Below are 15396 nucleotides of genomic sequence, written 5' to 3' on the forward strand. Positions count from 1 at the left end.
AATAATTGAGTTAATTGAGGGGAAAGCTCCATCATTTGTCTGGGCGACTTCATTTTAAACGTAAATAAGTATATCATGTTATTCTTTGTTCTAAGATCACGGAAGTCATTAATCTGCCTTAACCTCTGCAACATTTCCTTTTAAAATTTTGTCTGGTACATTACGGTGTGGAAAATACCGCATGTTATTTGCATCCCCAGGCAAAATAATAAGGCCTTTGTTTCCCTTCTCTTCTAATTGTAAACAAGGAATAATTGTCCCTGGACTAAGGCTGTATATTCACTCGGGATCTGAAAATAGTTGCAAATTGCTTTTTTTTGCATGGGGCTTGTGGGCCACTTGAGAAACCTCTGACAAGTCCTGGGCCCTGCTTGTGAATGCTCCTCTCTTTTAAGTACAATCCACAGCCATTTGCTTTCTTCTCTTTCCTCAGGTAAATGCGAATGTAAAGAGCAAGTTTTAGGGGATCCCAAGGTCTTCTGTGGGATGAAGTACACCTATGGTGAGTTGCGGGTGAGGGGGCTGTAAAGGCAAATGCTGCAAGGCAGTGCAAGAGTGTATGTAAAGCGTGAGAGATGCCACTGCATGAACTGCTCCATCCTGGCAAACCCAAGGGCTACTTAGTCTAAGGGCATGTCTTTGATCTTTCCAAAATATATAGACATCATGGTGCCAAGTCAAGGTGGATGAAGCATCTTGCTCTGTTCCCCATCTCTCTTGCTACCAAAATACCCTTGTACCAAAATCATGTGAGGACAAGAGCCAGAATTGTCCCTGGGAGGTTGTCTGGGTCCAAGACAGACTATAAAGCACTGTTACCAAAAACAGATCACTGAAACACTGTCCGTAGACCAGGTGCCTCAATCATAGTCTGGAAATCACTGTGTCTGAATGACACCAAATGTAAGGAGGGATGGTTATCACCACAGAAGGCACTACATGGAGAAAACAATTCAGGCAGCCACTGAGAACTTCCCTCTGTCAACAAAGTTCAGCTGTTGCAATGGGGTAATCTATATTGTCTGTGTGTCTCTTGGATTTAAATGAACGAGAGGAGGAACTTTGTTTCCCAAGACCTCTCTGGTATGTGCCAGCGAACCGTCTCCTTCATACCATAGCAGAGCAAGGAATGCTCTGTGCAGCACTCCCTTCCTTCAGTATTGTAGGGGTCTCTCACACCTGTTTTATCTCATACTGAAGTTGAGAATGCACAGAGATAACCCATACCTCTGCAGGCTGCGGAGCAACTGACAAAGGGGAGTTCAAGGGGCTGCCAGTTGTTGAAATATTGCCCTGGCTTAGTGATATTAGGAGAAAATCTGATTCTGCTTTACTTTGCTTCCTGGCCACAATAATAACTGTGTTTAGTCTTGCAAAAGATACAAAATTAAAAAAAAGGCCCAAAACCCCCAAGTTCGTAAATCACACCTAAAGTGCACTCAGGATTCCCTCCCTTTCGTCACTCAACATGCAAAGGTGTCAGCTAAACTGGAGAGACAAATGAAATACAGGGCCAATCACGAGCTCCAGGAGGCCATTCTGTGAGAGGTTGCCCTGAGTTTCCTAATGTGTGGTGCTGAATAAAGCACCACCATATGGGGATATCTTCCAGTGTTGGCATCAGCATGGTCAGGTGGAGGAACTGAGCCCTGCACCTCTCTACTGCAGGGGCTCAGCAGTAGAATACCACGTGGTGGGAGTGTGCCTATGGGTATCTGTGAGCTCAAGGTACTGCATGTTTTACCCCAGTCTCCACCAACATCTCGTTCTCCTCCACTGTATTTGGATTTGGCAGTTCCACAAAGTGGGAAGACCAGCACCAGAGTGGAATGACGACAGGTCCTCACACCCCTGCCTGCTGCCTTGGCTGCTCAGGCCAAGGCCAGCAAAGCCTCCAGGTCCATCCCTAAATCCAGCTGATTTCCAAAAGTGCTAAGAAACCCAAAGTTTTTGCTAAGCTCAGGGAGGAAATGGGACCTTCACAAGCTTTGAAAATCAGGTCATTGCACCTCTCCTGCTGCCCATGTGGCAGGTCCGCGGGCCACGGCCAAAACAACCATCAGCATTTCTGCCCTTGGGTATGAGGATGTATGTGTTCTCTTGGAAGCTTAACTGATCCCAGGCTCCCCAGCAAAGAAGATCCATTGTAATGAAGCAATTGTCCTCACTGCTTCACCCAGACACCTGCATTAGACCAGGAAAAAAGAAAAAAAAAAAAAAAAAAAGAGGGAGCTCTGTAAATAATTTGTGTATGCCTGTTTTGAATTCCTGACTTTCCAGTGATCAAAACAAAGATCTTGTCAGCTCATGACAAAGGCTCCCATGCAGAAGTTAATGTGAAGATCAAGAAAGTCTTGAAATCTACAAAGCTGAAGATCCTCCGGGGCAAGAGGACACTCTACCCTGAATCGTGGACTAACAGAGGCTGCACTTGTCCCATCCTCAATCCTGGTAGGTTTTACTCCCTGAGCAGTACATCTCTACCACGTTTACACAGATTTCATTCCCACACCTCTGTCACCTCATGCCAATGAGCTGAGATTGCATCCCAGTGCTGCTTAAAAATTACTGGCTGTTGTATCACTTAGATTCCAACAGCAGTCTTCATCAGATTGGAATTCATAAAGAAAAACTTGTAGCATAGTAACAGTCTTTCAGTTTTACCAGTCTCAGTCTGTTCCCAGATGGAGGGAGGTGCACATCATGCCACAATTGCATGACATATCTTCCAGAGCTAAAGCTAATTTGAATCCATAAAAACACATTTAAATCTAATTTGAGTGATGATATTGTACTGAAGTTCTAATCTAAACTCAAGGGAAGATGTCTCTTTGGAAGTAACACTAATTTACATCTACAAAATTTGGAAGATGTTCTCTTATGCAGTGACATGGGAGCTCTGCAATTTTTTCTCATCTTCTTTCACTGAAGTGAGTATATCCAGTGGGGGCTGAACAGTGTGTGCAGACTCCAGTATGGACAAGGACATGCAGATTCATGTTTTTCTTCCAGAGAGCAAAACTAAGCTCCAGCTGATACAGCTTTCTTTACAACTCCAAGATAAATCAACAGTTACCAACTAATTCAGGTAAAGGATTTTCTTTCCATAAGGTGCATACACCACTTGGAAATCAGCAATCGAAGCACTGACTTTGGTACTGAGACATCTCTTATGTGTGCAGCACTAGAAACTTCTTTTCGGGGTAAAGGGCTGTCTGTGAAGCTGGATCATGCAGAAAGGTTACTCACTGATGAGGTGTTTGCAGTCCTCTTTCATCTCCACTGGAGTGACTGTCTAGTTTTGAAGGCATGCTGCCAAGATAGCGTACCTGTAACTATGAAGTCTTGTCAGGTGCAAAGGTTGGATGAATCAGCAGCATTAGGCAAGGTTCTGCTATTTAAGTGCAATAAGACTTTGGATATTGCTAGAACACCATAAATCCATAATCAAATACCTATAGCTATTTTATTTTTCTACATGCAATGGAAACACAAGACAGCCTAGATGCAGCTGCCTTAATATGAACCTGGAGAAATGCTGTGGAAGCTGTCTGAAACCAAGCGTGCAGGGCAGCCCCACACCTAACACCCAGCTTTGCCACTCCACTAACTTTAGAGGAGCTTCACTGATTTTCCCCAACAGATGAAAAGACAGCAGTAATGACAGAATCAATTAAGATCTCTTAGACAGCAGGAGAAGGGTGGATATGCAACTGTCTTTAGGGATAATTCAGGTGTGTGACACATCAGGTGTTACTCCCTTGTTACTCCCTTGACAGCTGTCATGATTTACACTGCAAAGCTTGGTATAGTATTGAAATGCAGCCGCTGGTCCTGTAAGTATAAATTAATCTCAGCCTTCATGTTGAAAAGAAGCCGTGAAGTTCAGTGCTAATAGGAAACTTGAAAACATAAATTGAGTGCATCTTTAAGATTCAATAATTTCAAAGGGAAAAAAAAAGATCCCAGGTATTTTTTAAAAACTCGGTATTTTCTTTAGCTACCACAGTAATTTCTAGTGGTTGGCAGTGCAATATTAGCAGATTTAACCCTCTGTCAGAGTAAGAGCTTATGACCTCCAGATGAATAAACCAACAATAGCTGGATGAAAAGTCAAGCTGATATTAAACAATTCTCTGACATATAACTATAGTGGAAATCACATCTCCCAAAAACATAAAGGAAACCAAAGATAAACATAAAAGTAAGACAGATGTGGTTTTATATCTTCATGGGCTGTTTTCAGATTATAAACATGCTTAAGTTCCTACAAGGTGAGTCTCTTCACCACCCTTGCACACCTTTCCCTCCACACACACCCACAGAGGCAGGTTGGACTTCTGTGGGGACACTGAGCTGAAAGGCTTAAAGGTCTCAGCTGTTTGCAAGGGAAAAGGAGACCTTCCCCTCCTTGGCTCTGCCAAGCACAGACACAGATAGGCAGAGAGTTGCCTGCCATTTGACTCATTTTAATTTTACTCTTCTGTAGCACCGGGTTGCAAATCTAGAAAGCCCTACAAGAATCAGCAACCGTGGCAATATTTGCTTGCTCTCTGAGTGTGAATACCACATTTCTCTCTCAAGGGAGGTAAATTTAGGAGCCCTTGAAAAGAGATGTCTTATAACAGCTAGATTGACATGGCCAAAACTAATGTCTTGCAAAGGGTGATGCTGCCATACACATATCCTGTGTTTACTTGGCAGAAGAGAGGATGTGTGTGCCCAAAAACTCAGATGAAGTAGATAACAAATTGTACTGAATTAAAGCAAAACATCATTGACTTTTAACTAGGAGGCACTCACCCTTTATTCTGAACTGCAGAATGAAAACTCGAGAAAACAGGAGCAGACTCCCTGCCAGGATGGAGCGGGATGACTGAGAGCACATGGGGAGACCCATCTCCCCATGCTAGTTCATACTGCCACATTATGCTCCCTAGACTGGGGTAAGAAGGATTTGGTACAGAAGTCTAATGCTGGTTGCACCCTAAGTGTACTGCAGCAGAATGCTGATCCTGGCAGGGAGCTTCTCCTTCCATGGAAGGGATTATCCTCTTTGTAATCCCCGTTTATGCCACATTTGCGGCTCATTAGGCTGTTTGGATATGTAGCAGTGTTTATTTAGCTAATTTAAGTCAAAGTCTTTGCTCTGTCCCTCTGCTTAGCAGTTATTACCTGATTCCAAGTGCTCTATGAGTCATGCCCTGAAAGTTAAGCGCAGACCTGGATGCCTGGGGCGAGCAGCAGGGCTCTATTGGGGCACACTCCAACCCTTTCTGGCTGCTTCTGGACACCACATAAGGCTTCATCAGACCCTTCTGTCATATCTCTAAAACATCTGGCAGAAGCAGAAATTAGGAGGTCTTTTCAGTGTGATTGCCACCCCTTCAGGTTCTTCTAGGGTGCTTGTGCCAGCAAATTTAGTGTTGCCTCTCATTGGGGTCTGGTGTGCCTTTGCCTCCAAGGGACCACTGGCCACTTTGAGCAAGACACCAGGCACTGGGCATCCTGCACTGTTCCGTTACTGGAATTTGCTGAACTTACCAATTTCCAGGCCCAGGTGTATCCAGGGAGATGTGAGGCTGCCAAATAAAGGTAATAGCAGTTCCTAAAAAAGGTATTAAAATTTGTACTGCAGCCCCCAGAGTTCAGTTTCCATTTAGAAGCTAACAAAGTCACACTTCGGATACTGCATCTCACTGACAGATAGCCACAAGGCTATCTGTCATTTTTCCAAAGTTACTAATAGAACTATAGATATACAGATATATATGAGAAACAATATGTATATACATTTCTTTGTATAAGTGCTTTTTTACATGGGACTAGATATCCAGGCTGACTTTGCAGTTCAATAGGCCTCTTAAGCATAGTACTGTGCAGTCCTTGAGAGCTTTGCTGCTTTGCAGGCTTGGAGTATCTCGTGGCAGGACATGAGGACGTCCGAACAGGCAGACTCATCGTCAACATGAAAAGTTTTGTCCATCAGTGGAAGTCGGCTCTTGGAAGAAAGGTCTTGGAGATTTTGAAAAGAGACTGCAACTAGATGTGTGCAACAGTCTAGGGCATTTCTTTATGCACAAAATGCAACACCCTTCACAGAGAGAAGACCTCTAGGATGAAAACTGGAATGTAATAAAATAGTGCCAAAATGTGTAGTGAGGCATTCAGAGTTGTAGGCGCTGTCTAATTTAACCCTTTCTAGCCAATGTTCATTCACTTGCCTGTAGCTTCCTTGTCAGGGGCTCACCTGAGCCCAGCTCATCATTATGTTGAGAGAAATGGAAGGGCAGATGCTTGTCTTGCTCCAATGCAATGTTGGAGTAACTCCTATGAAGCCACTGATCACCCAAGACTAAATTGCCACCCTGGAAGAGCTACAGATGAGAAGTAAAACACCACTGCCAGTGCTCACCAGTGTGGATCTTGAGTGACTTCCAGAGGCTTCCAGAGAATGCTGTGGGGAAGGCGATGGCCACAGTGGCAGACAGGCGCTGGCAGCAGCATGGCAATGATGACCACTCTTTAGAAACACCTCCTTACAGGTTAGGACATGGCACTCGTCAAAGAGAATTGGATGCCACTTGCTTTTAACGTCTTCGCCCTGCTGAAGGTTTCAGGGGCTAAATTTTCTGCTGATGCTGTTGAGGACAGAGTTGCTGCACTGGATTGAATCCCTCTGCCTTGGCACAAGTGTGACGTAGGGCAGAGACCAGCTCTCGGCCCACTACCTGGCTGCAGAGAAGAGCCAGCTCCAGAGGGTGCAGCATCTCTGAGCTTTTGTCCTTGAAGTGTTAAAAAATGAACCTAGCCCTAGTGTAAATATTTCATTGTATAAAGCACTTTACTACCTGCCACTTCACAGTGCGGGAAGTCTAATTGTATTGGGGGAAGAAGAGTTTGAAGGTAGCATGTGAAAAAGTCCCTGAAACAGAAGCACTCCTGAAGACCCCTCTCAGTTGGATGGTGGTATAAAGGGAACGGCCAGCCTGGCACTGGCCACTCAGAATATCTGAGGATGCAATCTGAAAGATAAAGTATTTGCACTGAAGTCTCAGCTTCAGACCAGCACTTGGACCCCGTGGGCAGGACTCCAGCAAGACTTTGTAAACAGTGTGAGAAGAAGAGACTTTGAGATAAAAATGCAATTGCCAGAGGAGTAAAACTCTGATTGCAGGGAAAGGATTGGATGCAGAGAATGGAAAGGACTTGCATTCACATATCACAACCCAGCAATTCATGGTGGGCCTGGATTTTATTTTATTTTTATGTTAGTATTTAAAACCGAACATTTTATTTGTTTTCTTCTGTGTTATTGTTTGCAATATATATGACCATTATACTTCCTCATTAACAGCAGTATGAAATATAGCACAGTTTACTGCAGTTTTCAGCACTAAAATATATCCTTTCTGTAAAGCATCTTTAAATCACGTTGCAAAGTGTATTTTGTTCGTGAGTGTGAGGGGAAAGAAAAGGAAGACATACAACACCAGAAAAGTCACAAGTCTACCAATCCACTTTATGTGTGTATTTTTCTTTCAAGGTCCTGTGGACTCACAAAAAAAATGATACTATTTTCTTAATTTGTTTTTATATCTCATGTATGTAATAAATATAAAATGATTTAAATATCTTCTCCTGTTACTGCTTATGCCACTGGCAGTGAGGTCTTCATGCTTGTACTAAAGAGCACAACAGAGATAGGACTGTGTGAAGAAAAGTCACTGTGGGGGATATTTTCCTCTCTGGAGGTGGGTAATAATCAGCATGTGGTAAAAAGCCAAGCAGCATGAATGGCTCACAAAAATCCTATTTCATCTCTTATTTTGGGAGGTTTATAAGCTCTTCTCATAAGAAGGGGAATTGTGCCTAAATACTTTCAAAGCTGGCCAGATCCTTGCCTCACACAGGCTTGATGGCTGAGCTGCAGAGCAGGTACTTAAAAAAAGCAAGTTGAGGATGGCAGAAATAAAGCTTGCTCCCTTATATTTGGAACATTTGAAACTATAAAGGGAAAACAAAAGGCTGTGGGAAACAAGTGCTATGGCAAAAGGTCTATAAAAATATTTCAGAGTGAAGTCAAGCATCAGAAATTAGTGGCCAGGGGGTCAAGACGTAATCTGCAGTGTGGGCAGCAACCCCTCATGTGGGTGGTTAATCAGTGACTGCCAGGGCACCCCACTGTGGCAGCACCCATCTCCCTGGCAGAAAAGAGAGCAAGGAAAGGCTCCTCCTATGGCGGCATTTGGAGACTAAGAGCATCCGATATCTCTTTTGATTTAAAACTGGACGTTTACCTGCTTGACATATTTTTAGCTTCATTTTATTGCTATTAAAAATACATTTGCAATGGCTAGTTAATTAATGTGACTTTGTGAAAGCTGGAGGGTGTGAGCCCTCAATTCCAGCCAGCTTGAGCACTGTAGGAAACCAGGAAACCAGGATGGCTCCAGGAGCGGATGCTGCTTATGGCACCTTGTCTGACTCCTGTCCTGGCCTTGGAGCTGGGCACTGATGGTTTTATGGAGGAAAGGGGTTAGCTTCCATAGGCAAATCTGCCCATGAGAGATTTCTGTAAGGGGATTTTGGCTGGAAGGGGAAGTGTCCCATTATCAAGAGCAGATAAGCTGCATATCACAGCATCACAGAATGAAGTAGGTTGGAAAGACTCTGAGGTCATTGAGTCCAAGCTTTAACCAATCACCACCTTACCAACGAGACCAGACTTTTCATATCCCTCTATCCATATGAGATCACTTCACAATGATGGTTAGCCAAGACCTTCTCAGCGAGAAAATCTTGTTTAGACAGGAAATCTTTGCAACTCAGTGAGTTAATGGAAGCAGCCTGCCTGGTTTTTCTGTTAAAATCCCATCTGTTATACAGTGTATAAGAAGAGGATATCTCTGTCTGCCCACCTAAAAAGTAGATGTATTGCTTACTGACTCCAGGAGTAGCAATGCCTTGACCAGTCCTTTTGCATGACAAAAATCAGTGGCGGGAAAATCAACCCAGTGGCAGCAGCACCCACAGAAGAATCTTTTCTTCCAGAATTGCCCCTCTGGTCTTACAGGCAAGAATTGCTGATGCAGGCAAAGCTGGCAGCTTCCCAGAGGCCAGACTGTCCTCTCTGGATTGTGCTGTTCCTGTCAAGAGGGAAGCAGAGGTGGGTGCCAGGTTTTAAGGGACCAAAGATGGGAGTTGCCACAGTTCTCCCTAGAGCATCCTCATGCTGTCCTTATGCCTCACCTGCACCTAAGGTCTAGTACCTCCCTGCTGCTGAAAGAAGCATGGTGGAGTCTTCAACAATCCCTGTTTCCAGTGCTGGAGGTTAGATGTAAGCAGTGGCCAGGTGTCAGAGCTGCCTGAGCCCCTGTGCTTCTGATTGTCTGACAGCATTGCAGGAACAACTCTCAGTTGGTGACGTGCTTGGGTTGGCAGAGGTAAAGCAGATGTGTTAGAACTAGCTGACACCCCAACACAGACCCTAACTATACGCAGCAATACAGCCCCTCCAGTATAGCAACATGTGATCTTGAACCTATATTCCCCTAAGGTACTACAGGACACCTCTTTCACACTTTCTGGTGGACAGGAGCATTCCACTCTCTGGCACATAAGCTCTCAGCAGATGCTTTGGCACAGAGAAGGGAACACCCGGCCCCAACTAGCTTTCAATGCCTCCTTGCCAATGTTTGCACTTTCCAAGGCAAATCCTGTGCCATAAGTATTGTCAGGACCAAATGCATACTCCTACAGTGTGTGAGTGAAGCTTTCTCCACTGTCCTCTGCCACCACTGCTATCGGTGGAAGAAAGCAGAATAAGCCACCCATATCTGTCCATTAGTTTTCACTAACCTGAAGCCGGGTGCTTGGAGGAGGCTGTATTCAGAGATGTCCCAGAGAGGTGGCCTTACACACCCTGCTCACCAGTAAACATCTGCAAACAGGGTGAGTGCCACCAGCTGTGCAGGGCCTGCGAGATGGGTACCTCTGTCAAGCCCATTCATCAAGAAGCAGGAGGTGACCAGACAGAGGTGTTTAAAGTGAAACCTCTGCTTTTATTCTGTTAAAGACCACTTTTTTCTTTGGGCCACCTCAACAGACATTACCCATGCCTACAGACTCTGAGTGCAAGCAGGGATGGTGGAGAAGCCACCTGCAGCCACAGCTGGCCATGGATCCCCAGCAGCATATCCCCCATCTCACAGGAGGTGCTACTGACAAGGTCTCCTCCATCCCAGACCAAGCCCTGTTGGGCTGCAGAAGCAGTCTACCCTTCTTGGTCTACCCTAGAGAGGACTTGGGGCTGTGCCACCTGTATGTGCATGGGGACTGTCCGGTCAGCCGTCGCTCGCCCCAGAGGAATGCAATCTTCCAGTTCCAGTGGAAAATTACAGGCATGTTTAATATAGTTGCTCCGTCAGGCTAAATCTACTGGGATATGACCATGTTGTTGAAAATGACTGAACATCTGGGACTACAGGCCTGCCTAAATGGAAAGCCGAGCTGGTATGGGTAAACATAACAACTTGGGAACAAATAGCTGCAGTGTATTTTTTTTTAATCTTTATTTTTAGTTATTGTATTTACTTCAATATCAACACTGGATAGAATAAACATCTCAACAATGTCCAGTGGCTGCTTCCCCAGAATCCAGAGGACCTATCTTTCTGATAAGGCAGGAGGAGATCGGCTGCCTGTGGGCCTTCTGGGCTGATGTGTTGATTTTTTGATGACAGTGTTTCCAAAGCATGCCCTTGCCGTGGGGTCACAGCTTCTTGCTGCTCTTTTCCCACAGTTCAGCATAGAAACTTCATGAATGCCTTTTATTGCTTCAAGGGAAGGCAATGAGCCCTCAGCAAGCGCTCAATCCTGCAGCCTGGGGACATAAACAGGCTGGGAGATATACTATATATGGGAAACTTGTTGGCATATTGAAAATGTTAGCATGGCCAAGAGGCCAGTGTGCTGCAGCAGGCATCAGGACAACCATTCTCTGTGTCCAGTCCATCTCCTCACTTCTCCATCACTCTGATGTGTCCTTTGGAATGAAAACAATACTGGGTTGCTTGCATATTTATTTATGTGCTCATGGGTGTGATGTGTTCACAGGAGCTATGTGCTCATGAGAACACTTAAGCCCAACTGATGCATGTAGCCCACAAAAATTTCACCATAGCCAAGCCTTGTTCCCTGCAATGCAATATGTAGTTTAAGGTATCTCCAGGCTCTACCTGGACATGTTCTCAGCTGCAGAAGATGTGTAAAAGAAGTTTACCAGGCTGCTGAGAGGTCTTGCAGGGGTTGTGGGTGCAAGTGTGTGTATGTGCATCCCCATAGGACTGCTCACTGCTTCATTTCCCAGATGGTGTTTGCTCATGTCTCTGAGCTTTCCCTGACCAGGCAGTTTGCTCATACTGACAACACTTCTTTATTTGACATCTTCTCTCAGACTTATTAATAGAAATTAAATACATTTTTTGAGCACACGACGTGGATTTTAAGCCATTTGGAAATCGGGGTTGGCAAAAGGCCCTCAGATCTGTATGAAAATTGCTGAGAAGAATAAAGTTGCTTCCTAAACCAAACAGTGAAATTTTCCTGAACTGACTTGCTGTGGACATAGATATGCACCCCTTTCAGCAGGTGAAAAACAGAGCCCAGCTCCAGACTTGGGACACTGAGGTACAGAAACATGGGAAAAACAGATTAAACCCAGCCAACCATCCATTAGGCTGGTGTTAACCTGGAGGAAAGAGCAATCCTCACTGTATTTCCCATGGCTGATTCACACGTATGATCTTTAGTTGGAGCAGTAGTAGATATTTCTACCATTATAACCTTAAGATACATACCTGTAAAAAATATGATTGTTCTCTGCCTCTGCTCCTCATCAGAGCTTTCCTTCATTTGCATCAGATGCAACTCACTTCAGACCTCAAGCATTTGTGAAGCCTCCATGTGGTCAAATGTGCTGCATGACCTCTCCTTGGGCTTTATCTAAGTAACATCTGTAGGAGATAAGAAAACATTATTTCAGGTACAGAAACGAGGACTGGAGATTTGCCTGACCTCAAGTTACCCACCAGTAAGAGGCGGCAGTAATGACAGGACCCCCTGATTCCCTCAGGGTTGTAGAAGAGACCTAGGAGCAGCCTAGGGGAGCCATTACAGCCACCCAACTGCTCCGCAGGGGCAGATCAGGGAGCAGGAAGATACACAGGTGCTTCTGTAGCTTGAGGACCAGCACCAAGATGCTCTTGGCAGAAGAGCAGGGCATTAAACCCATGCTCCATAGGGGCAGGGAAGTTAAACAGAACAAAGGTCCAAGCATGGACACTGCCACCTCTGCAGCTGTAGGTACATACAGGGACAAGGGACCCCAGCCATGGGAGACAAGGAAGCCTCAGTATTCACCCCTTCCTGGGCACAGCTGCCCAGACCTTATCAGCCCCTTCCCCCAGAGAGTTGCAACAAGAGGTCGTTTCTTGACCTGCAAAACAGGTCCTTGAAAAGGTCCCCAGAGCTGCTGGTGAGACTGGAACAGGGAGGCCGATTTGAGGGAGCCTGAGCCTAGTCATGGCAACACATGCAGCCTGCAGTTGCCTAAGGGGGTAGAAAACACTAACACGGAGCTATGTGTGCAAAATAAATGTCCCCAGAGCTACTGGAGTGTAAACAACTCTGCAGTGTGAACAACACCTGTCTGTGCCATCAAACACCGCTGTCACAGACATTTTAGGAGGGACACTGGCCCTCAGCAGCCTCCAGGTCAGGAGGGGATGAAGTGGTGCAGGGCAGGGCTGTGCCAGGTGCCATGCTAACAACTCGGCGGTACAGATTACCACCTTTCAGTGCCCGGCAAAGTTCCTGAAAACTATGTAATTTATTCACATGTCTGTACCTCCAGGGAAGCAGCACATCCTGCCCCGTGACTTGGCCCTGGCCGCAGCCAACAGCTACAAAGGCAGGAGGAAAAAAACAACAACAAGAAAACAGAAGCCAAGTTATGCAGTAGAGGAGGAATAAAAATATTTCCCTGGTCGCGGCTGGTGACCGGCAGAAACCCTGAAAGGCACTGTAAATACAATGTCATGCAGCTCGGACAAACAGCCTGGCCTCGGCGCTCCGAGGAGCCCGATGGCCGGCGGCAGCGCCCCAGGGACCAGGGACAGTGGTGGTGCCGATGGGACGGGCCAGCACTCCCAGTCCTGCAGCCTGGGGACGTAAACAGGACGCCCCACCTCGGGCTGATACCGATCAGCTGGACAGGGCAGAAGAGGGAAGAGGCCGGGCCCCGCTGTACCCCGGTCACCTCTGAAATGACAAAGCACTACTGCAAATGACAAAATACAAGCAATTTTGCAAAGAGCTTTGAGGACACGAGGAGGAGATGATCCCCAAGTCTTCCGCCGCAGACTGCAGTGGGCTCTGCTCCCTTGCAGTATCCAACACACTAAAAGCAATAATGACTGAATTCTTCTGAGCAAAAAAGCACTTTTAACTGGATAATGGCCACTGAGCATCAGTAGCTGAGTTGCCTTAAGCCTGAAGGAAACCATGAGAATTTTTTTCCACCCACAGAACTATTACGAAGCTGACAAGGTCCTGCTGTCTGCAATGCCCGATAATTTTACTGCCTGCACTTCATGATTTATGACAGCTTTGTCTGACATTCATGGGGCAGACAGGTATTGTTACATGCCGACATAACCCAGGTAGCAGCCACAGGTTGTTCTCCACAAATGACTGCACTCCAGTCAGCTTTGAAAAACTCCCAGCTTTTGTATAGGGAAATACTAAATAAATGAGAATTGCTTTAAATTTCAGTTTCCCTTTCCACCCTCAGGGAAACCCAACATATGCCAGAGAACAGGGATCACTGCTCATTCTGTATTCAAAGAACAGATAAGCTTAAATCCTTAGAAATCCTTGAATACCTGGCAGATGATGACATACACTGAGGCCATACTATACCTATCATTTAAACCCTCTGTGACTTGGAAAAAATCAAATACACAGCAGTTATACTAGCCAGGAGCAAAGGAGAAGTGACCAGCTGGCATCCTCATTCTTCTCCTTCCAGGACTCTGATTTGTCTAGCTGTGCAGGGTCTCTTTTTTCCCTCTATGTAACATCCAAAATAGAGAGAAATAAAATAGAACTAAAATAGCAACAGTACAAGAGAAAACACCATCAGGAGTTCCTGTTCACAAGGCTATCCTGGCATCTGGGGCTGTTGACATTTAATAGCCACCCGATCTCTGCCAGCTGGATGCCAGCTTCAAACTCAAATCCACAACTGTGATAACTTCTTGCTTCATGTTACAATTTCCGCACCATTATTTTTCCTGCAGTGTGAGTCAGCAGCTTAGCTTATTCTGGTGAACAGTTTATTTGAAGGTATCCTGAAAAATATACCTACATGAATTATCTCTGAGTTCCCTCACCTGGGGAAGCAAGGATTTTGCTTTCATGTTATATTAAGGATGAGGTTTTTCTATGAGTGAATTGCAATGAAGAAAACCTATTACTCTGTTGTCAAAGGACTGTCGGTGCTACCATGATTTTAGTATAGTTTCTGAAATGTTGTGAATTTTAATTATCTGTAGTCCATGCAGTTTTGTGTCTTCCCAATTCCTCCTTCCCAGCTGCTGCAGAATTGTACCCAGCTAATTGGTGGATGCCGGTGCTGGGTTATAATAAGTGCTGCCCAAAGAAGTTTTCCCCCAGAAGACTGCAGTGTCTGAGGGCTCCAGGTGTCACTGAAAACTGGAAAATAGATGCTCCAACCAGTTGGTTAGCTTAGAAAGCCAACATTACTTTATTCAACACTGAGGTACATTGGGAATCACTCCACTTGACACGTATACACCCTTTAAAAATTTGACACTATTTATACATTTTAGCAAGTAAATTAATGTTCATTGGCTATATACTACATAATTCTTTGTATTAATTAGTATTCTATCTTCTATTGATTATCAGTTTCTCACTTCTCACATTTTTAGTCTTTATTTTCTTTTTCCCAGATAGAGAGTGTTTCAGCACAATTGCTGAATTGTCTTTGTCAGTTTGTTCCTTATCTTCTGAGTCCTGCCAAATGTCCTTGTTGCCCATAAATTCTGCATTGTTTGTGTCCTTCATCAGTGGTACATCCTTCTTCCCAAGCCATGTTAACTTCCTCCCCCAGGTCTGAGATCACTGTAGCACTTCAAGCCCTAAATTTCAATTTGTTTTTCTGACACATGGACATCACTTACAGTTTGCTTGTTAGCTGCTATCTGTTTCATGGATTAAATCTCCCTTCTTGTTGATTAGGTCCCAACATTTTCCCCCACTGCTGCATAGACTCCTTTTTAAAGAAAGTTCAGTAACAAATCCTGCTTT

General features: G+C 44.9%; 1 protein-coding gene across 2 annotated transcripts in view; it reads left to right on the forward strand.

The window, feature by feature from the left end:
• The window catches only part of NTN4 (netrin 4), a 47992-nt gene extending 40433 nt beyond the window's left edge, over nt 1–7559 (forward strand). For both annotated transcript variants that reach the window (XM_027662368.1, XM_027662377.1), the window contains exons 8-10: nt 434–502; nt 2281–2451; nt 5910–7559. In XM_027662368.1, the coding sequence (XP_027518169.1) occupies nt 434–502; nt 2281–2451; nt 5910–6046 (377 nt within the window). In that variant the 3' untranslated portion in view covers nt 6047–7559. The remainder of the gene's footprint in view (nt 1–433; nt 503–2280; nt 2452–5909) is intronic.
• Nucleotides 7560–15396: the final 7837 nt, after the last annotated feature.

Source organism: Corapipo altera, unplaced genomic scaffold, assembly GCF_003945725.1.
Source record: "Corapipo altera isolate COAL_440 unplaced genomic scaffold, ASM394572v1 1, whole genome shotgun sequence".
NCBI classification, from domain to species: Eukaryota; Metazoa; Chordata; class Aves; order Passeriformes; family Pipridae; genus Corapipo; species Corapipo altera.